The sequence below is a fragment of the Necator americanus genome, chromosome IV, assembly GCF_031761385.1.
Source record: "Necator americanus strain Aroian chromosome IV, whole genome shotgun sequence".
NCBI classification, from domain to species: Eukaryota; Metazoa; Nematoda; class Chromadorea; order Rhabditida; family Ancylostomatidae; genus Necator; species Necator americanus.
In genome coordinates, this window is record NC_087374.1 from 34,409,859 (window position 1) to 34,432,601 (window position 22,743).

Sequence of the window (22,743 nt, forward strand, 5' to 3'; positions counted from 1 at the left end):
ACCTTTCGATCTGGAGTCGAACGCGCTACCATTGCGCCAAGCGGTCTCACAGTTGAGAAAGTCCTTCTTCCCGAAGAGTCTCATGTTTTTCCACCACTATTCGAGCATACAATGGAGAGGTATGTAGTTTTCGGCCGAGTGCAAAACTCCTGACCACTGAGCGGATCGAACGCCCAACCTTTCGATCTGGAGTCGAACGCGCTACCATTGCGCCAAGCGGTCTCACAGTTGAGAAAGTCCTTCTTCCCGAAGAGTCTCAAGTTTTCCCACCACTATTCCAGAGCAAATGGGACAATAGAGGTATTGTTTTCGGCCGAGTGCAAAACTCCTGACCACTGAGCGGATCGAACGCCCAACCTTTCGATCTGGAGTCGAACGCGCTACCATTGCGCCAAGCGGTCTCACAGTTGAGAAAGTCCTTCTTCCCGAAGAGTCTCATGTTTTCCACCACTATTCGAGCATACAATAGAGGTATGTAGTTTTCGGCCGAGTGCAAAACTCCTGACCACTGAGCGGATCGAACGCCCAACCTTTCGATCTGGAGTCGAACGCGCTACCATTGCGCCAAGCGGTCTCACAGTTGAGAAAGTCCTTCTTCCCGAAGAGTCTCAAGTTTTCCACCACTATTCGAGCATACAATAGAGGTATGTAGTTTTCGGCCGAGTGCAAAACTCCTGACCACTGAGCGGATCGAACGCCCAACCTTTCGATCTGGAGTCGAACGCGCTACCATTGCGCCAAGCGGTCTCACAGTTGAGAAAGTCCTTCTTCCCGAAGAGTCTCAAGTTTTCCACCACTATTCGAGCATACAATAGAGGTATGTAGTTTTCGGCCGAGTGCAAAACTCCTGACCACTGAGCGGATCGAACGCCCAACCTTTCGATCTGGAGTCGAACGCGCTACCATTGCGCCAAGCGGTCTCACAGTTGAGAAAGTCCTTCTTACCGAAGAATCTCAAGTTTAGTGTGTTGCAAGTGTTGCGGAATTCAGCAACACCCTAAATAACTTACATTTTGATCAGGTTCTCTATAATGTATGGTGGGGTCAAATCGACGTGAATTTGTAGCAGCGGCATTTTTAGCGGTGTACCCCTTGGTATCACTATTCTTTACTGCGCATCGCTATGGTTCCACCTCGATTCCAACCCTTTCTCCACCGCGCAGCTTTGGGCTCAGTCACTTACGTAACTGCCCCGTGCTTCTTGTCCTTTTGACTTTTTTGTCCATATAAGTTTATTTCTGCTTATTTTTTCTAGTTTTGTTGATATGTGTATGGAGCGTGATTTCACTTCTTGTGTGGGCGATCTTTTAATTCCGCACTACTTAATTCCGGCCACTTAAAAGTTATTATTTGTTTCAGGTTGAAGATCGATGAGTTGAATATTTCGTGGAACGCTCGGAACTGCATGTAGTATCTGTGTGCACATCGCTGTTGTCGATAGTTTTGCATAACGGAACTGCGAGCCGCTTAGCCTTCCTCGCTCGTCCCGTCCCATCTCACCGATCGAGTTCAGTCGCCGATGCATGCCGTGCCTGAAACCCGCAGAATTACGCTTTGTTCACGACCCTCTTACCAGGTAAAATTATTCCTACCATTTACAATTTTCACTGTTGGGAAATTCTTGGTCTGGTTAGGCGAAATGTTAGGAAGGAAATGGAGAGGAAACTCTCGCGTAAACTCTGTTCTTCATCGAAATTAACCTTTGAGAACAAAAACCTTGTGAAATCATAGTTATCTTCTTACCATTTTCTAAAATAAATGTGGAATTTTATGCATGCGTATGCATTAAAGCATTACTAAACATCGGTTTTTACGTAAATTCCATCTTATTTACCATACAAAAAAAAAGAAAAAAACCTAGGTCACCTCTTGATTTATAAATCGGTTTAGGGTGGATTAAATCTCCATGCTCATGTAGTTCTCTTTTCTCTTCTTTTATTTTCCTAATTTCTCATATACCTTAGTTAAAGCAGACGTACACTTAAAGTCGTTCGCTGAAGTGTGGGACAATCTCACTGACGAAAGGGGTAGTGCCTGCCGTAAGCGTAAGTTTTGCATAAGTATAGTAGTGTTCAAACATCCATAAACACAACGACATGAAGGGCGGTATAGCTGCGTTAGCGGACGCGCTCAAAGCAGCGCGGTGAAGCGCAGGGGTTAGCATCCAGAAGGGCCCTTCTTACGACCAATCATCGCTGCAGTTCGCGATGGTCCCGGCACGATCCCAACCGCCAGCTTCATCGCGTCGCCCCGACGGCAGCCGCTTACGCAACTGCAGCGAATTTCGTCTCGTTTTGACCCGACTATGCACATACCTTAAAGGCATCGCCCCACGAATCTCAGGTGGTATGGATGGTTTATGACTACGGAGTCGTTGATTGCCGAAACGGGTGGAATAACACTCATTTCTTCCTAATTGCCGTAAAAAACGGCCAACTGTGGTGCGCTCCAGTAGAACTTCGAGCTTTACGGAACGCGTTTTTCTACGACTACGAGCATTCAGGCGCGCTGTTTTCTACGACGAGTTCTAGTGGAGCGCGCCACTCTTGTTGGCCATTTTTTTTTACAGCAATTAGGAAGAAATGAGTGTTATTCCATCCGTTTCTGCAATCTACGACCTCGTATGGTCATTAGCCATCTGAGATCCATACCACACCACATTCGTAGGGTGATGCCTTTAAGTTCCCGACAAATGCGTTCGAACGAGTGGATGCAATGTCTTGTCGAATGGGACAGGGCAGAGGAATGAGGAAATATGTGCCAAGCAAAAAAAAGCATGCGTTATGGCACATGCGTTGCGCCCAATCGTTGGATCACATTTAGCATCAACAGTACTTTAGGAAGTGTGTATGAAGGAAAAAGTCCTCGATGGTCAAATACTAGATTTAATGATAATTTCAAGAAACTCATATAGGAATCTACCTTCCAGGAAACTCATTCCTTGCGTAAAAAAAGCTTGTCGAGTTTCTGGCTGAGTGTAGTCCAATTAGAACGACGTGAAATGAAGCGTTTAAGATGGAGGTGGGACCGTCGCGAATTGCAGCGATTAGTGATGCTAGCAAGGGTCCCCATCGATTCTAACCGCTACCCTTTATCGCATCGCTTCGAGCGCAGCCGCTTGCACAGCTGTATCCTGCCTCATGTCGTCTTGAGCCGACTGTAACTAGATAGTTACTTTTCTCAGACTTTTCTCAGAAGTATTCATGTTTATCTCAGAGATTCTTTTTGTACTGGTGAATAATTTCACTTTCACGCTCATTGCAGATGGCTGTGGCAGTACTTGTTTCCGTTACAATTTACGCTCGGTGTTCTCGGTAACATTTTAAATCTGTGTGTGCTAGCATCGGATGAGACTTCAAATGTCGCTAGCGATTTGGTAAGTTTTCAAGAATAGCTGAATTGATATACTTTTTTTTATGTAGATTAAGATTTAAACACAATTGTTTCTGAGTTTTACCTATACAATTTTCTTAAATTGTTTACTTCTTGCAACCGTAATCTGTGAACATGGCAACATCAACAACATTGTCTACAGTTCCTTTACTAGCACTTCGATTCTTATTCATTTGAAAAAGGAAACCAATTTTAGTTGGCCGCTGTATCATTCTGTGACCTCGCGTTTCTACTGGTCATGCTTCCACATGCTCTTTCATCCTATGATACATTGGCTTTCAACGACACTTTTCGCTTTTTCTATTTGAAAAGCAAACAACATATCGCCGCGGTGGCGAATTGGATGAGTGCAGCTGCCATTTGGTAACCATTCATTAGTTTTTATGGTCAAAAACCTACTTGAAGTCAGGAATTCAGGTTGATTCTGGCTGTTTCTGTCGAACGTTTCTTGATAATTCGATCACCGCTTCGATCTAAATTGTACTGGCAGAGAGGGAAGATGGTGCTCGTTTTGAGTTCAATCTTCTTCGCTACCGGTAAGCACTATTTTTTTTTCTAATTTGAGAAGTGTTCATTGAAGAACGCTTAGCTACTTCATTGCTGTCAACAGCTCTTTTTTCATTTAGTCTAATAAGTTGAAATAGTTGAAATGAATGAATTCAAAATGAAACAAAATCAAATTATATGGGAGTTTTTTAAAGTTTTTTTTTCCCTTTGTCCCGCCCGTAATGTGATGAGGTCGATTAGGAAGGTCAATTCATTCCTGTCGGTCAATTAGCTATTGGCGCAAGTGAAATTTGTGTGACACCTTTGGAGCTCAATTTTTTTCTATGAGTAGTTCTAAAGTAACGTGATTCTTTTCAATTGAAGTGATTTGAAAATGAGATTCGTTGAATTGAATTCCCCTTGCTAATCGTAAACTATACATAGAGGTTACATGTTCGAGTTATTCGTAAACTTATTTCTTATCATCACCATCATCAGATTGCCGTCTACAATAATCTGTAATTGTCATGTAGTAAAAGTGATTTTTTTTCTTCAATTTCAGGGTTACTGACACTGTATCATCATTTCGAATATGACTGCACGTTGATGGAATTCTGTAATGGTAGTCAACTTATCGATTTTTGCTATTATGCGGGCGAAAAACATCCGAGAACATTCCTCAAGAAAGAATTGGTAATCGTTTGAGTAATTTTCATCCTTACCATGTGATACAAAAGAAACATTATTTTTGTCCTCTTTTCCTCTTAGATCCTTCCAAGCGAGGTAAAGAAGGTCTATATGCGGGTTATGACCATATTTAACGCTGTTTTGGTGAGTTATCCCCATGGATAATTGTGTTCAACAACGTTGCGTTTTCGTTTATTGTAGGTTGTCCTTGCGCCAATCCTTCTCGTGATTGTTCTTAATATGCTTATGATAAGGGAATTACATTATAATGATCTGTCGATATTGGAGACATTCCGCGGTTCGATCACAAGAAATCAACATGTTCGATTAGTTACTTCATGGACTTCTTCTTTCCTTCTTCTTTTTCCTTTATTCGTTTTTTCTTCTACAGAAAATATGTGTCGGATTATCTGTGGTCGTAGAAAATTATCATTTCAGCGTCAACGTCGCCGTGTTACGATTACCGTCATTGCGATCGGATTATGTTTTTCATTGACCCAGGGACCATCAGCGGTTATGGTGATTTGGGAATTATTTGCTGGTTATGCACATCTAGGAGCGACTTTTTATGCGATCTTTAGGTAAGAGAACTGTATTTTTCATACTTTAAGCTAAATGCGATTTTATTGCGTGATATTATTTTATTGTGTTCTTTATTTAATAGTTAAATCCACACAGAATAATGTTAGTTATGTGTGTAGTTAGTTTGTTTGTTATGGTTAGGTGTTGTGAATGTCTGGATTTTGCTCAAAATCCAGCTAGCACTTATAATCTATTCTATCTACATCTTTGAAAGAAATCTATGTTCCGTTGGTCGCTGCAAAACTAACATTACGTGACCATGCCGAAACACCAATACGGTGTCTCGTTAGGCGTGGCCATGCACCGCTATTGGACCGCATTGTAGCCACGCGCACGATGGTCGTAATGCAGCATCCAATGGAACAGAAATTCTGCAAAGGATTCTATTTATCAACACATGTAGTGTTTACTTCTCCTGCATTATTTTCTTTTTTCAGTATTACAAACAGCCTCGTTGTAACAGGAAAAACTATAAATTTCATATTATTCTGCCTCTCATCGGAGCACTTTCGCCGGAAATGCTTCATTCTACTTTTCCGAAAATTTCCAAAAGTTGGTTCGATTAGATGCGATAAGGTGTTTGCTGATTGATCTATCGTTAATACGATTATCGAGTTTTAGCTTTCGCAAAGCAGCTTCGGTCAACGGTTCAGTGCGTATACCAGAAGCAATTCGACAGACGCACGAGGATCTTTACGCACATTACGGTCATATCGGCGTAGTTCTGTGCCGGCAATCCGTGAGCCAAGGGAGATTATACACAGAACCGAGAGCATACCAGAAGATCAGACACTCATCGTAAAGGTTGATTGATTATTGTACATAATCTGTACGTATGAAAATTTCTATGGATTTTCAATAAATCATTGTCGTGAATTATTATAAACACTTTGTATGAAAATCAGTCCCACTAGACGACCACAATACAGTTTTGATCGCGACAACGTAGAGTATCAGCATGGATGGGCGTGCAGTGCCGCGGACGCGTCGCCGTCATCCAGTTGAAAACATTCTGTGCTGACTGTAGCTGTATCCTCTTGAAGAAAACTACCATTGCAACACATATTTTTATTTCATTAAACTATATTGCTTCTTTTCGTAGATAATATGCAATAATCACATTGTCACCGCGACTACTACCTGCTTCTGAAATCATGCAACGTTTTCAAAGAGGAGCCGCATTTTCGGCATTCGCTGGTGCCTCGCCGCCATCGGCGGATTTCTTTTCCATTTCAACTACTTCAGGACTAACAGGATAATCCTTATTAACATTTGCTTCATCAGCGCTACCAGGCTTTTTTGGGTTCACGTCAACACCGACAGGACTAGCATCAGGTGGCCCTTGATTCACTTCGACCAAATTCTCATACTGAGGTTGTTCCTCGTTATGTTTTTCTTCATCTGATGACTTGTTCTTTTCTTTTGATTCGCCGCTGAATGCCCTAAACATGTACTGCCTGTAGTCATCCAAAATATGTGCATATGTTAGATAAACGAACTTAGGGATCGGAATTACTGTATGGCGGTTATTTGACTTCTTTTTTGTTCCTTGCTTGAAATTCTTAGTGTAATCATGTATGATCAAAGCTGTTGTCGGTGGTTTCCATGCAAAATATCCAAGTGTTACCATAATCAGAACGGCGGTTGGTGTGGAGAGTATCTGAAATATCGTGTGAAACCTCTTCACATCCGTTAGGATCTTTCAGCGCAAGCACCCTCGTTCTCCATAGCAACAGGTTATTCTCCTCTGAAATTGAATAAAAATAAAAAAAAATGAGAATTCTACAAAGCTTAATTATATTTCTGCTCATCCACTTAGGTTGCTGCGAGCCATTTCACATTAGTGTGATATATTTTTCTTATTTCACTTTTTTTTTGCCATTTCTAAGAATTTTGCTCAAGTTTCCCACCAAACTCAACACAGTTGTTCAATCCTGTACGGTTTTCACGAACGATCGTATAGGAAATCGGCAAATATATTTCACGGATCGTGTCTAGCCATTCTTTGAAATCTCATCCTTTCAGCTTTCCTTTTCTTTTAGCCTTGTCAGCGTTCGTCAAAATTTTAGAACTGTCTTATAGGTGTGGTGAGGTCGTGCGGAGGAGACCGAACTAGACAAAAAGCATGACAATTTACAGTAACTTGGCCTTAGCAAAAGGTGACGGTCTTTCTGGAAAATTATAGAATTGGATGGGGAATTTTCTAGAACTAATGCCATATTCAGTCTGTTGCTGAAAACGATACTCTTAAGAAGTTTATATTAAAAATCACCGCGCATGCTCGTATCTCCGTCACTTTTTCATTATTTGGACCATTGTGAATAAATAAAAGAATCATTGCCATCACGTTGAACAAAAGCACGAATATTAAGATAGCAACGATCTGAAAGAAAAATCTATTGGTATGCGATGCGGTTAGATACGTGGTTCTATTGAGCACCGCTTCTAACTTGCGTCCCAAAATCCGCTCTCAGTGGATTAATCAGGAAACAAAATTTTTGGCAATGGTAAAAAAAAATGGAATCAAATTTCTGAAAGTATTAGTTAAGAGTGCATGAGCAGCTGGTTCCAAATCCGTTTCCAAAATTAGATAAATAAATAAATATAAATATGACCTAAGAACGGGCGAGGTTTCACCAATCTCCACTAGTTACCTTCACATCTCTACAAACTATTCACGATTAATTTTGCCGAATTTTAAGGATACCATAGGTTTGCGATTCGGATTCCGTTCCGGTTTCGGATTAATCCGAACGGATTTTGGGAAGTTAGGTGCGGTGTTGCACGTGAGGTTCCAAATTTATCGCTAATTTATTTATACTGGATAGCTCTAGTGAACGCTATGGATTTATCCGTAACGATTCATGAGCCGAGATCTCTAGAACCACGAGGATCACTAACAGAACTATACTAAGCAGGGATGGGGTCACAGTTTTTAAGATTTTGACTGAAGAATATTTTTGGAATAAAATCTTTGAATTTTTTTAAAACGTCTCACTACATTGGAAATTACGGTCAATTTTCTCTACACTACGTACAATAATTGTGCTTTTCTCCAACATGCAACGAGAAGGATGTCTGATGCTGCATTACGCATACGTACGCCTACGCAATCGCTATAGATCTACTATCGTAGACGTGGTACAAATTATAAATGGTACAAATTGGCATAGAACTGCCTTACCACTGCCGATGGGACCTTTGTTGCCATTCGATCCACATTATTTATCATAATACAACAAATTATACATAGTATAGAAAGTATGTATATTATCAGAGATATGAACACCTAAAAATATTTGTTTTTTTTTTACAGAAAGCTACCTTTTATAGGAAAATTACATCTATAAAAATCTATTTACTTTGAAACCTTCGACCTTCATTGTAACTTCCTTAGTAGATACTTCCGATGCATTTACACTAAGAATGTGAATGCTGTGCTGCCGTGCAAGTAACAAGTAGAAGGTCAAATTGCAATAACATGTCTGTAATCAAATAGACGTCAATGGCAACCTATTTTTGTTGAAATAAGAGGATTTGCTTTTTTTGTATGTCTGATTGAAACCTGTTATTGTTGTCGGAGTATTTTTAGCTGCAGCAAAATTTCAATGACAAAAAAGAATAGAAGAAAGAAAGAAAGAAAAAAGAAGAACTAAAAAGAACTTTAAAGAAGAACTGAATCTGGCGTGGTATGGGTTACGTTACCCAGGGAAAAGCTGGTGATAGGGTTGTAGATTGCGGGATTCGGGGTAGTTCTGCTCATCACTCTCTCATCATCGTGAAAAACGGCGCAGAAGACGCACTTTGTTACGACGATTTCACTTGCAACGCGCCACCTTTGCACACGCGCCGCATCCAGCTGCGCAGCGATCGAAAGCCAATGATTTCTTCTCGATTGCCTATTCAGCTAAAACCATTGAACAGGAAGTTTAGGGAACCGGAGCGTGTACAAGGTGGCACGCTCCTCGTAGGAAATAACACCGTTCCCACACAGTTTTTACCGACGCTAAAAATCTAAACCAGGTCCAGTTTTCGTGAATTTCTGCCAAAAGATTTAAATTGTTTCTTTTCTAACATACACAATCCTTTTTTTCCGATTTTTCAAGAAATACCGCTGGAAAATTTTACTGAGGCCTCTTTGTAATCTTTTTGCTATTGGTGTCAGGACCAAATTTGTGTAATATTCAAACTTGATTTCACATCCATGCATATTCCCTCAATAACGGCTACAGTTTGAAGTATTAGACAAATTGTTTCTTATCCTTGTTTCCAGCAGTTAACACATAATTATCTACTCACGTGAAATGCCGTGAACGTCATCATCATCATCATCATATTAGTAAGGGGAAGAAGCCTACGTCAATTCCCAAAAACTGTTAGGTGTTAATTAAGCAAATGTTTCCATGCATGTATCCATGTAATTGAGAATGGAGTAAAAATTATGTGGTTAACTAACAGATGAGTAGACATTCGGAGACGTACCTATTAGGGTAGGCGGTAAGTACGTCTCCGAATGACTACTCATCTGTTAGTTAACCGCATAATTTTTACCTTAATGGGTAGGCGGTAAGTAACTGAGTTGTTACGGCCAGAGCAGTTCAGAACGTCTCATTTAGTTTTTAACACCTTTTGGAATTATTGCGCGTGTTTGCTAGAGTAATAAACTTGCTGATTCCAATTTCTGGCGTTTCGACGAATTGGATTCGACGTTGGACCCGTCTCACTGCTCTCGGGGAACTCGTTACATGCACATTCACACACACACACACACACACACACACACACACACACACACACACACACACACACACACACACACAAAAACAAAAAAACACACACACAAACAACACACAACAACACACACACATACATACACACACACACACGTGACAGAATAACCCCATTACTATAAAACATGTTTGTATGCTGTGTCGAGTGTAGCGCAGTCGCTAAGTGGTTCCGCTGTGTCTGCACAATCGATCGGAGGTTCAAATCTGTCCTAGTACCAGCCAAACCTTTCATTCCAGAGGGGTCGGTAAATTGGTATCATATTCGCCTGGGAGGAGAAAAACACCGACTTGAAACATGATTTAGCTTCCGGAAATCATTGCTTGGGCTAGTGACTTGCCTGTAAACCCAGAACAATTCTTTATCCTTTATGTTTATGTTTAAATCCGCACTTCAGACTTCTTCGTGATGTTCACTTTCCCCGCCTTTCCTGATCAATAAAAATCAATTTTAGTGGTATTTTGTGTAGAATTAGAATTCTCCTTTTTCAATGCTTTTTCTTTTTTAAATACGCTTAGGCGAAAATTTTCATAGTTTTCTTTCTACACTTTCTACATTTGGAAAACATTCAGAATTCGTCTTCAAACTCTCCTTCCATACCGTTATAGAATCGAAACTAATTGAAAGCATTGCCCTAAGTATGGGCTTTCTTCCTGTTTTTCCCTAACAGTTATCACAGAATGATGTTTTAACCTAAAATGACGTGAACGACATCATCGCACTGATCAAGATAACGTTCGTGTAAACTGTTGGCTACTATTTAAGCAGCCGGTTTCATTCGTGTTTCCACTTTCTGAGGAAGGCATGTTATCAACCTGAGGCAAAGGTGCAAGGAAACAAATGCACCGATGAGTCATAGAGATGAAAAGCAACGCGCTCAATGGCCACGGTCATGGGAGGCTGCACGTGCTATTTACCTTTGCGACGTGCGTACGAATCTGCAGCGCGATATTACTGCACCGTGGGACCCGTCTCACTCAAATCCATAGGTTTCTTGCGTCAGCGCACCAATCCGACACCGGGGGCCCGTCGCACCAATTTTTATAGCTATCTGACGCCAGTGCACCAGTCTGACCTCGTGGAACCCTATCAACTCAATTTATAGCTTCCTTGTGAAGGTGCACCAATCCGACGCTGTGGAATCGGTCTCGCCCCTTTTTATAGCTATCTGCCACCTGCGCACCACTCCGACGCCGTTGTACCCCTTTGTTTGGAATTTCGTGACACACCAACAAAAACAACAACAACGCACACACACATACACATACTCATACAGGTCAAAATGACATAAAGCACGGACGGTTGCGTAAGCGGCTGCGCTCGAAAGGGTGCGGTGGAGACAGCGGTTTGCAAAGATGGCTCGCGGTAGCGGAAATCATTACACGATCTGCCTCCACCTCGTCCCTGTCTCCACCGCACCGCTTCTAGCGCTTCCGCTTACGGAACTGTACTCGTGCTGCAAGTCGCTTTGACTCAACTGTACACTCATACACACGGACTAAGTGTGTTATTATATATCGTATGTTATTATATATGTATATTATATATATGTTATTATATTATATGTTGTTTTATACGTTAGATTTGCATGCAAACACTTACCAGCAGTACGAATAGTAGCTGAGAATGTACTGCCTGACATGGCATAACGTAAAGATGAATTATAAATGAGCATCACTCACTTCTTGTTTTTACGCGAACATTACAGTACCTATAAATCACGGTGCATATACACAGTAATATCATTCTTTTCATTTCATTCTCTTCGGTTATATAGGCTGAATTGGTGAAATTCCGTCTCTACTCCAAATATCATTGGTCGAATAATCTGTGATGTGCGGTCATTTTCAATCGATAATTAAGCACTTTAGTGTCAAAACATTAACCTAACAGCAATTAACAGCATTATTAGTATTGTGGAAATCGTCTGTAACTGATTAAAATACTGTAATAATTGAATCTGTAATAAATGATCAGAATGTTATGTACGTATGTACATACGTTGTCACTTTAATGTTGTGCTAATAAATATTAATGCTGTACATTTGTCTGAAAAATATTTTTATTTAGTTAATTGCAAAACTTGATTATTTGATTATTTCCGCGAGAATCGTGGACAATCTTGATAACTGAGCAAAAAGAGCAACAATTTTGTTCTAAATATAGTCAAGTTGTCAGTAGTTAAATATTTATTTAAATCCGAGAATCTGTCTGAAAGAATATCAGTTGAACGTCTCTTCTATTCTGGTGATCAAAGGACGCTCACTGAAGCGGACCTAATGAGTTAAGGATTCAAACGTCTTCTTAAAATATTCTCGCATTTCCGCTTTCTCCTATAATATCTCGATTTTGAATAATGAACAATTCGATGAAACTAGGGGAATTCGTTTCGAAAATAAAACCTGAATTATTTTTACCTCTCAAAAACGGAACTCTCTATACTCTATCTGGCTCTCGCATTATTGTTTTCCATCAAGTAGCAGGATCTCTACATTCTCTATCTAGGCTATTTTGAGATTTGAAAAAAAATTTCGTGCTCGAAATCTCCTATATCTTAGGTTGGTCCGAAAGTATTTGAAATTTCAACTCAATTTCAAACTCAACTTCGAACTCGAACTCACTCAATTCAATTTGTTTGTTTGTTCGTTTGTTTGCAATTTGTTCACTTTATTGTTCATAGACATATATTAACAAAATAACAACCGTCGTGATCCACTATGTACATATGTTCAACGCTTTGCTAGACTATCAATTCCAAAAGTCTCAGAACTCTGGCGGATGCGAGTCCAAAAAGCGCAAAATTTCACTTTCCAGCTCCTTCTGATCACAGAAAGTCTGCTCTCGTATATGCAGCTTTACTGCCCGAAACGAACGAGTAGTGAGTTGAGGTTGGGGTGTTTCACCTCCTCCTCCTCCCCACCTGTAGGTAATGATAGAGGAACACCTTGTCCCTTCATTCTCTTCACTATACACGAGGTAGCCGACCAACTTTTACTCTTTAGATGGCGGTTGGAATCGGAGTGGGATCATCGCGAACTACAGCGATGGATGGTGCTGATAGGGACCACCCTGGATCTTAACCGCTATCCTCAACCACGGCTAAGTCAGAAGAATAAGCGGGATATGGTAGAATTTTTCAACTAAATTCGGCAATTTTCTGGCGGGAAAGCTTTCCCATGTGATGTCGGATATTGAAAGAAAGAGCTGGGAAGTGAGATCTTGCGCTTCTTCGACTCACAGCCGCCAGAGTTTTGAACTTCTTCGATTGATATGGATTCTACTAAAGCATTGGACATACGTAATCGATCAGGGCGGTCATTATTTTGTTGACTGATATCTATGAACAATAAAGTTATGATTGTTTGAAAAAGAGTGTGAAGTTTGCTGCACGAGCTTCGGAGCAACTTAATACATTCATTTTCATTTATTTCTTAATCTCTTGAATTTTTCAAACGCTGTTTTTTGGATCGAAAAGTTTTACTATCCATACCATTTCAGCCGAAGTTATTGTTCTAAATGTCCTAAAGGCTTAATTTCCGGGGATTATCAAAGTCTTTTCCGTCCTGGCCTTAACGAACTATGTATGTATATGCATGTATTAGATTTGAGTAATTCTGCGGTAGAAAGCGCGGTCAATCGTGCGATTATTCGACGAAAACACTCATATTATAAAAATTATATTATATAATTTCCTCATGTTATAGAATATAGGCGAATTATTAATCTAACCGCTTTTTGATCGCTAATTTACAGCTTTTCTCTGTCTTTCGTTTACTGAACACATGAATGAGTGGAAATAAAAAAAAAAACCTACGACACGATCTTTCAAAGAAGATGCACTCTTCTACGATTTTACGCGCTTAAAGAAAAATATCTCATTATTCTATTCGTACTCGAAAATAATCACGTCGCATCACTTTGATTCCTTATCACATTATTTCAGGAATAATTCATGTATATAAGCACTTTTCTGCTTGGATACGTTTCTTATCAAGTAGAAATTGAACTCACCCCTCCTCCTCCTCGTTCAATTCCTGTCATGAAGGTTTTTGAGAGTGTTTTTTTCATACACATGGTGTAATAAACCTCTTTTTTTCATATAATTGTAGTTGATTGCTCCCCATGGGTAATGAAATGGCATATTGCTAACATAGTTTTTTTCTGTAAAACATATATAACCGTATCCATGTATATTTTTGTCACCAAATATTTATAATACTCCTTATTACATTCATAATTACTAACTAGTAATTACTAAAGAATAAATTAAATTAAATATAGCAATTGCTGTGCCAAATTTAAAGTTACATTCGATAGAGAAGATCAAATTTAGATAAGAATTGATTCTCTTCGTTTTTCTCAACTATTAACTATCATTTTCTTATAGAATAGGGAAATTAGGAAAACAAGAATAAGTAATAAGAAATAACTGTGAAAAAATCCTCTTAATATTTTTTCTTGTAAATTGTGAACCATTTCTTGGTTATGTTCCAGTTATTTTTCTGTTTTATGTCCATGTTTAACTGAATGAAATTTCTTACGTTTGGATGGATCTGATTTTCAAATTTTCAAAAACGTTTTTTTTTTCACATAACTATTTCTTTCCATAGGATTTTGCTGCTACAGCTGTTGTGGTTAATTAGAGGTGCTCAGACATAGAAAAAGTTATTTATCTCCTAATGAAAGGTAGATTCTTCAATCACTCCTAACGAGTTAGGAAAAAGGTTTCATGCCAAATCTATCAAAAACCAAATCTCCAGAATCAGAACAATTCAGAGTTGAAAAGCTCATTTCTCCAAAACTGCACAATTCTACAGTTTGCTTACTATTGGCATTTTTTAGCGGGCTATATACTATTTACTGCTTTCTAGAGAGAAGAATTTTAAGAAAATAATTGCCTTTGTGATTTATTGTTTACTGAGAGTTCATTTATTGAATTATTCTAGTTAAGTGTATTCCAGGAGAATTTTATAAACATTCAGAAGTAACTTTGTGCAAAGAATAAATTAATCATTTAATTAAATATTTCATAGAAACTGCTTCAAGAAGTCCTTCCTGCAATTTGACCATTTCGCATTTTTCTGTTCTTGTAAATGGAACTTCGTACAATCAGCCGTTAAATTTTCCAGAAAAAGACATGAAATTCAATTGAGCTGATTAGAATCCATCATTAAAAGTTATTGTTTCTTGGCACGATCTGAGTTTCCTCTCTGTGTACGATTTCTAAGCACCTCAATTGAATTTCAACGTATGGAAGGACATTTTTTTTTCATTTTTAATGAATTAATCTATTTCTTCATCTTCAAGAATAGATGTGTTCAGCGTCGGGATCCCATGATGCTTTTCCCATGATATTACGCGCGTGAACTTTTTTTATGTGTAGAAATCTCTTACTACTTGAAATTTTGTTGATTTGTTTATGGTCGTGGCGTGATTCTAATACATACATGGTCCCGTGAAGCCATGCACTCATTTTATCGTCTCGGCTGCTTTTTATGATGATTTATCTCTAATCTTTCCAAAATAATGGTTTATCTTCGAAAAAGAAGCGGTGAAATCTCTTACAATTAACTCTGAACAGATTCCTACAAATTTTTCTTTGCCACGCTTCAGGTTAGAATGGTGGGACCTTCGTTTAACTAATGAATCGTCCATGTGAATTCAAACAAATAATGAAATTCCTGTACAGAATTAAATAACATGATGCATATTATTTTATTTGTTAAATTATCCATATTTTACTCGCGTACTCATAGAAATTGTCAATGCTAACAATGAAAGCAGATCAAGATCAATGAGTACTGAATTCAATCGATTCAGGCATGTACGTTGTTTTGTATATTATGTACGTATGTATTTGTGTGACAGCCACCGTGACTGTATTTCCCTTATGGTACTTTATGCTTACGAAACAGTTTCTACATGCAAATGTTCGGTGAGTTTTCTTCTCCGTTTTTCCAGCTGCGACCAAGATGGGACCATCGCTAGTTCCACTTCGACAGTGGAGTAGAATGGTGCTGGTGACGGTACGGCCTCAGCTCCACCTCAGCTCTTCGAGCGCACTCCAGTTCCACCTCAGCTCTTCGAGCGCAGCCGTTTACGCAGCCGAACTGCGTCGTCCTCATCGGAATAGATTGTCACGTCAAAATCACCTGAACCCCGGCCCAGATGCGTAGGCGGCTGCGCTCGATGTTTCGCGGTGGGACCTTTGCTTGTTTACGCAGTTTGACTGGAGCTACCGACGGACCCAGCTTGAGTTTCGAATCGTTTTGATGTGAGTATACCTGGTGATGCACTAAGTGGTCCCAGTTTCTCTCTACCTTTTTATTTTTTTTGTTCGGCAGAAAGCATATCTTGATCAGCAATGTAGTCAAGAAAATAACCAATGACTTTCGTTCATCGATCGATCGAATAGATTGTGGCTTCCATCAGCGGGGAACTTATCCGCTTGCTCTAGTTGGACAGCGAGAGAGAGAGTCTCTAGAAAGATATGTAGGATCCAGGCGCTCCCGTAATTGCACCACAAGTCAGGGCGTTTGGAGGCGCTCGTATGTATATGCGATCAAAATGGATCTTCCCTTTTTTACAGAAAACTGTAAACGCATATTGCAGATATTCGGAAGGATCCAACAATTTTTCTTATTACTGAACTCCTAGGACTTCTTTCCATCTCTACTTCTAAAGCTCTTCCCGAGAAACAGTTTAGCAGCTGATGCCTGAAAAAAACTTGAAAAAAGATATGGGATCCATCCTACCTCAAAACTTGCTTCTTCTGAAATAATTTTTTTAGTGGCTAACAGAACTAACTGTGATCCAAGTTAGTGAAAGCAGCTTATCACGAAACTAATGTTATTGGGGTTTCCATGTGGAAGTATAGAATTCCAGATTATAAATATGAGCGTGGCTCCGCTCAATTTCTCCTTATCGTCATGAAAAAAACAGCATTCGTTCTCACCAGGTACGGTGGAGGAATGCGCCAACCCTGTTCACGCGCCGCATCCACGAGCGAGCGGTCAGAAATCAATGTGCTTCCTTCAACAGCCTATTCAAGTAAAACCAACGAATAAGCTGCTAAGGGAACCGTTGGGTGTGAAGGGGTGGCGCGTTCTAACGAACCTCACATGAGTTGGAGCGGTTCTCACGCCACATTTTAGAACGATTAGGATGATTTTTTTTCAAACTTGGACTATTTATCACTCGATTTGAGTAAATAGATTGTGATAAGATATAAATAATGTTCAACAAATCTAAAGAAGAATACAATGAGGACATCTAGCTGATCTGCAATAAAAAAAGAAAAAAAAAATTAAAAAGGATGAATTGAGCGGTGCTACTGGTCTTATTCGTGATCTATGTACAATCCGGACTCTATTTTTTTCTATGGAGTCCACACTACGACAATCTCCAGACACTCTGTCTTAACTTGCGGTTACAGTGCATCTTCCGCACAGACTCCCTTTTTGAGTTGATTTGCAAGCTGGTATCAAATTTAAACTATCGTACTTATGAACGTGCACAAGGACCTTTATGTGGTGCACAATGGTTCCTTAAAAAATGTTACGTCAACTATAAACTGCTAAGTACACGAGATTATCGCGCTAGGTTCTGTTAATTGTGGGGTGTTCAGCTAGAATAGTATACCTCAAACTGAACCTATTTTCCGTTTAGAACTCTCATGTTGCTGACCACGTGCGCCGGTCAATTTATATGTTTACTTGTTTATATTCGCACATTTCAAGAGGTATTTCATTTTGATGTACTGGTGAGTTTCTTATTTATACAGTAAAAATAATTGGCAGTGTTACATTACACAGAACAATTTATGTACAAGTGATGGAGAATTCGAGACTTTTTCTCTAGATCACTTCTGAGTGTGTAATCGAACTCCGTCTTGTTTTTTACCTTCCTTGCCTGCCTGCCTGGACATAAAATTCAAATTAATTGTTAGTTAGAAATAAATTAATTGTTTTCGGGTGGTAAAACAGTTATTCCATTAAAGGCATCACCCCACGAATCTGAGGTGGTGCAGATTTCAGGTGGAGTATTCGTATACGGGATGGGAGACTACGGAGAGGGAGGTGATTCCGTCCATTTCTTGCTAATTGCCGTAAAAAACGGCCTGGAAGATGCGGCGCCGCACAAGACTGGCGCGCTCCAATCGAACCTCTTGTACAAAATGGTGCGACAAAACGAATGAAGCCGTATCTTCCGGGCCGTTTTTTACGGCAATTAGGAAGAAATATAGAAGAAATAAGAAATATAGAAAAATCACCCTCTCTCCGTAGTCTCCCACACTGTATACGAATACTCCACCTGAAATCTGCACCACCTCAGATTCGTGGGGTGATGCCTTTAATAAGAGGCACGCAGATTTTTCAGGTTTTTTTTCCGTAGACATCATTTTATATGTGCGTAAAAACAAAATCATATTAGACCTCCGCATTGGGAATTGCGCTTATGTTTTCTAGTTATGCTAACGAGGTTATGCTTTTGTTCGTAGCACTCTTTGAGTTTATAAGATTGTCCCATATACACTTTATTAACATTATCCAGATACCAATAATTAAGGGTATTGCACAGTACGTAGATCTCATTCGCCTGAAGGATTCGTTTTTTAAACGCTCGCAGACACCAAACTCTGAGTTAAAGGCAGCATACCACGAATCTGAGGTGGTACGGATTTCAGGTGGAGTGTCCGTATACGGGGTCGTAGATTATGGAGACCGTGGTGGTTCCGCTCATCTCTCCCTGAATCGCTGCAAACAAGCCGGGCTCTGAATGCTGTTTTGTACGATGTCTTCTATTGCAGCGCGCCACCCTTGCACGCGTGGCGTCCCCTACTGCCTATCAGGGCAGTCCGAATTGATTTTCGACGAATCGCAGGACGGAGGCGGCGCAAGGGGTGGGGTGTTGCAGTAGATATCGTCGTACAACACAGCATTCTGGAGGTGGCTGTTTGTAGTGATGCAGAGAGAGGTGAGCGGAACCAGGTTTACAATGAACCAACAAATATTGTTACATTGTTAGTTCCTCGAAATTACAATATTCTCGCAAATTGACAATTTGAAGATCTTGTGATAATTTGGCTAATCCTGTATTGTTGCATTTGAACAAAAGATTTTGTCTACAAAAAAAAATCTACAAAGTGAAAAAAACCATATCTCACTACTTTTTTTTTAGGATACTTCACTATGGGGGATGTATGGTTGCACGCTATTTGATTTTGGAAATCTTTTTATGTGTGTGGAACGAGCAGTTGCTGTATTGGCTGTATCTAAATACGAGAAATTCATGTCGAAATCAATAACTATCGGCATAGTTATAGTAACGGTTAGAATTAATTTTGAATTGTCATTTCAAAGAAAAAAAAAAGAAGATGAAAGCAACGTAGCAGTCGGACGTAACTTCACATATTGCCAACCTGTTTTTCTTACAGGTTTCCATTTCAATTGGAGCAGGAGCAATTCTGAATGCTGTCACATCAGTCAACGACATGTTTTCAACATTCCTATTCAACCTTGTTTATTCTTTACTTTGTCTGAGCGTAAGTGAATCGTCTAAGTTCCATTTCAATGCTTGAACAATGCAATTCTTCTTTTGAAGACAACTTTTTTTTTAACTTATATATTCGAAGTTAAAGGCATCACCTCACGAATCTGAGGTGGTACGGATTTCACGTGGAGTATTCGTATACGGTGTCATAGATTATGGAGAGAATTCCGAGAAGAGATAATTCCGTCCATTTCTTCCTAATTGCCGTAAAAAACGGCCCGGAAGATGCGGCGTATCGGCACACGCCTGGCGTGCTCCAATCGAACTCCTTGTGGAAAATAGCGCACCAGAACGCTCGAAGCCGTATCTTCCGGGGCGTTTTTTACGTTCTTGAAATACTACTTTTCTAGGCAATTAGGAAGAAATGGGCAGAATCACCCTTTTCTCCATAATCTACGATCCCGTATACGAATACTCCACCTAAAATCCGTACCACCTCAGATTCGTGGGGTGATAGCGCTTTAAAGGCATCACCCCACGAATCTGAGGTAGTGCAGATTTCAGGTGGAGTATTCGTATACGGGATGGGAGACTACGGAGAGGGAGGTGATTCCGTCCATTTCTTGCAAATTGCCGTAAAAAACGGCCCGGAAGATGTGGCGCCGCACAAGACTGGCGCGCTCCAATCGAACCCCTTGTGCAGAATGGTGCGCCAAAACGAATGAAGCCGTATCTTCCGGGCCGTTTTTTACGGCAATTAGGAAGAAATGGGCGGAATCACCCTCTTCTCCGTAGTCTCCCATCCTTTATACGAATACTCCACTTGAAATCTGCACCTCCTTAGATTCGTGAGATGATGCCTTTAACGTAATGGTGATAGTCCTTAGGCCCAAGGAGCATCATAGAGGACTATCACCACCATGTTAACTTCAAATCCGAATCGTCTGAGATTTACGTACACTTGTCTAGCGTATGGAATCACTGGTGGGAATCAGCCGCTGTATCAAGTCAGTGGTTTTATCCCCCAGACAAGTCAGGTACCAATTTATCGACCCTGGAGGGATGAAAGGCTTAGTTTGCGCTACGACGGATCCGAATCTTGGATCTTGCAGACACAGCGGACTTCTTTCCCCCCCCCCCCCCCCACTAAAAAAAATAAAAAAAAAGAAAAAAAAAAAAAAGGGGAAGGTTTTTTTGGGTTTAAAAGAAAAAATTTTTTTAATTTTTTTTTTTTTTTTTTCCTCCCCCCGGGGTTTTTTTTCCCGAATCCAGAATGCTTTTAAAAAATGAATTGCTCACTTAGGCTTAATGTACAATTTAAATAACACCTTAGTCGAACACCAACCGAGTCGACTAATTCACGGATTGTCGATTCCTACAAGAGTAATTACCCTTAGCTTAATTTGTTGAAATCCAGTCTGGAGAAGGTTTAAAAAAACGGGGAACGAACATCTTGACATACCGCAATTTTTCTAAAATGGAAGGCAGATCTGAGTCAACGCTCTACACTTCGCCTTTGCCCCTGGCTGATGAGCAAAGAGTTCATCTCTCCAAATGGAGCCTACGATCCATAAAAATCATACCCTTATTCGCCAATTAAAGCCATCACCCCGCAAATCTGCGGTGGTGCGGATTTCAGAGGGAGAGTTCCTATACGACGAAATAGATTATGGAGAGGAGGGTGATTCCGTCCATTTTCGTCCCTAATTGCGGTAAAACACGGCCCGGAAGATATGGCGCGTGCACAAGGCTGGCGCGCTCTAACGGCACTCATTGTGGAAAATAGCGCGCCGGAACGCTCGAAGCCGTATTTTCCGGGCCGTTTTTCACAGAAGTTAGGAATAAAAAAAACAAAATCACCCTTCTCTTCGTAATCTACAACTTCGTATAGGCATAACCCACTTGAAATCCTCACCACCCCAGATTGGTGATGAATTTAACAAGCCACTTGCATCTCTGACCTCACCTCGATCGCAGCGTAATTACATCAGGTTTCAGGTCGTTTCAATAAGTAAGTGTAAGTTTCAAAGAAATAAGTAGATATAGGTTTCCTGTGAAACAATCACCGTACCCTTCTTAAGCTTATACGAAAAAAAAAGAAGATATTGGTGAGATGGAAGAAGTGTGCGGTCTGAAGACAGGAAATTCTTCAAATCACAACTGAAGAGCTTTTTCAGAACATTTTAATGAAACATTAATGTTTCAGATAACTACCGCTATTCGCCTTTATAGAAGAAACTCTGGTCGGGTGACTCAGATTGCTTCACTTCGGAAGAAGTAAAATTTTTCGTTAATTTTGTTCTATTTCAGCATACTCCCATTTATTTTTCAGGTTCCAAGACAAGGAAAATGGTCGAACATTACCTGTTTATACGTTTGTTTCATTAAATGAACTATTCTCAACCGCTGCCACTTTTCTTACTGTTGCTTTCTATGAAAAAGTAATAGGAATCACTTCTGGAAATCTCCCCTATCTGCTGATCATCCTTAGAATGGTACAGCGTTCATGAATTGTGTGAGAAGAGTATAATTTATCAGCTAATATTTATCTCCTTACCATTACAGTATATGGCGTATCGTATCTTATTTATCAACATAGTAATTCTATATAATCGTTTTTCATATGGACAGCAACTTAAAAAGAGCCCAATAAACGACTACTCTAATCGTAACTATTTTGGTGATCTGAATAAGTCTTGGAATGCGGCCGTCGACATCCATTCTGTTTAAAATCCATGAAAACATACGTTTAATGTTGTTTTGTTTACCATTTGTAGTTTTACTAATAAAGACACTGCTATAAGTGATTCTTCTATTTGTTCTACTATACTATCTTGAAATATTGCAATCGTTTATATTTCCTTGTGGGACCCATATTTTCGAAGAGTTAAGAAGCTATCTTCGTTTACAGTCCGGTAAACACAACGTGCTCACTGTGTAATATCGCGGAAACGGTTATGTATAGGACGGACTGGAACCAATTGTTGAGGTTCTGGCTACCAGCGTTAAGCTACTAGGTCCCACAACGAAACATTGCTCAAGCACAGTTACAAGATGACGAGATCCTGTCACGTGAAGTCACAGGCGCGCGAATATCGAGAGCCAGCTTGTTAGGAACAGATTATACGACGGGTAGTAAATCTGTGAAAGATGTGCTACTTGTTCTTACGGAAAAAACAGAGGACTGCGCCCAAATGAGAGGCAGGGATGGAAGGGCGTGAGAGATATGAGATTTGGAAAGCTGAAAGATTTGGAAAGTGAAAGCTTGATTACACCACTCGGAAGAAATACATATATGGGACCCGCAGCGGAAAC

The 22,743-nt window shown here is 40.0% G+C and overlaps 3 protein-coding genes across 4 annotated transcripts; 2 read left to right on the forward strand and 1 right to left on the reverse strand.

The window, feature by feature from the left end:
* Positions 1–1,523: 1,523 nt before the first annotated feature.
* RB195_003642 (uncharacterized protein) lies at positions 1,524–5,961 on the forward strand (the record flags this gene model as incomplete). Of its 2 annotated transcripts, none has more annotated exons than XM_064201380.1 (10): positions 1,524–1,576; positions 3,265–3,376; positions 3,590–3,756; positions 3,811–3,929; positions 4,442–4,572; positions 4,648–4,710; positions 4,768–4,896; positions 5,005–5,147; positions 5,586–5,700; positions 5,770–5,961. In XM_064201380.1, the coding sequence occupies 10 exons, from the start codon at positions 1,524–1,526 to the stop codon at positions 5,959–5,961; spliced, it is 1,224 nt and encodes a 407-aa protein (XP_064057261.1). The 2 variants fall into 2 exon arrangements, with proteins under 2 accessions (XP_064057261.1, XP_064057262.1); XM_064201381.1 differs by having other exon boundaries at positions 4,768–4,887.
* Positions 5,962–6,313: 352 nt separating this feature from the next.
* Positions 6,314–11,583, reverse strand: RB195_003643 (uncharacterized protein; the record flags this gene model as incomplete). Its single annotated transcript, XM_064201382.1, has 6 exons — positions 6,314–6,590; positions 6,648–6,808; positions 7,421–7,531; positions 8,333–8,437; positions 8,511–8,633; positions 11,539–11,583. The coding sequence occupies 6 exons, from the start codon at positions 11,581–11,583 to the stop codon at positions 6,314–6,316; spliced, it is 822 nt and encodes a 273-aa protein (XP_064057263.1).
* Positions 11,584–18,900: 7,317 nt separating this feature from the next.
* Positions 18,901–22,158, forward strand: RB195_003644 (uncharacterized protein; the record flags this gene model as incomplete). Its single annotated transcript, XM_064201383.1, has 6 exons — positions 18,901–18,912; positions 19,117–19,266; positions 19,373–19,480; positions 21,635–21,705; positions 21,761–21,923; positions 21,994–22,158. 6 exons carry the CDS (start codon positions 18,901–18,903, stop codon positions 22,156–22,158), a joined length of 669 nt encoding a protein of 222 aa, XP_064057264.1.
* Between the last annotated feature and the right edge of the window lie 585 nt (positions 22,159–22,743).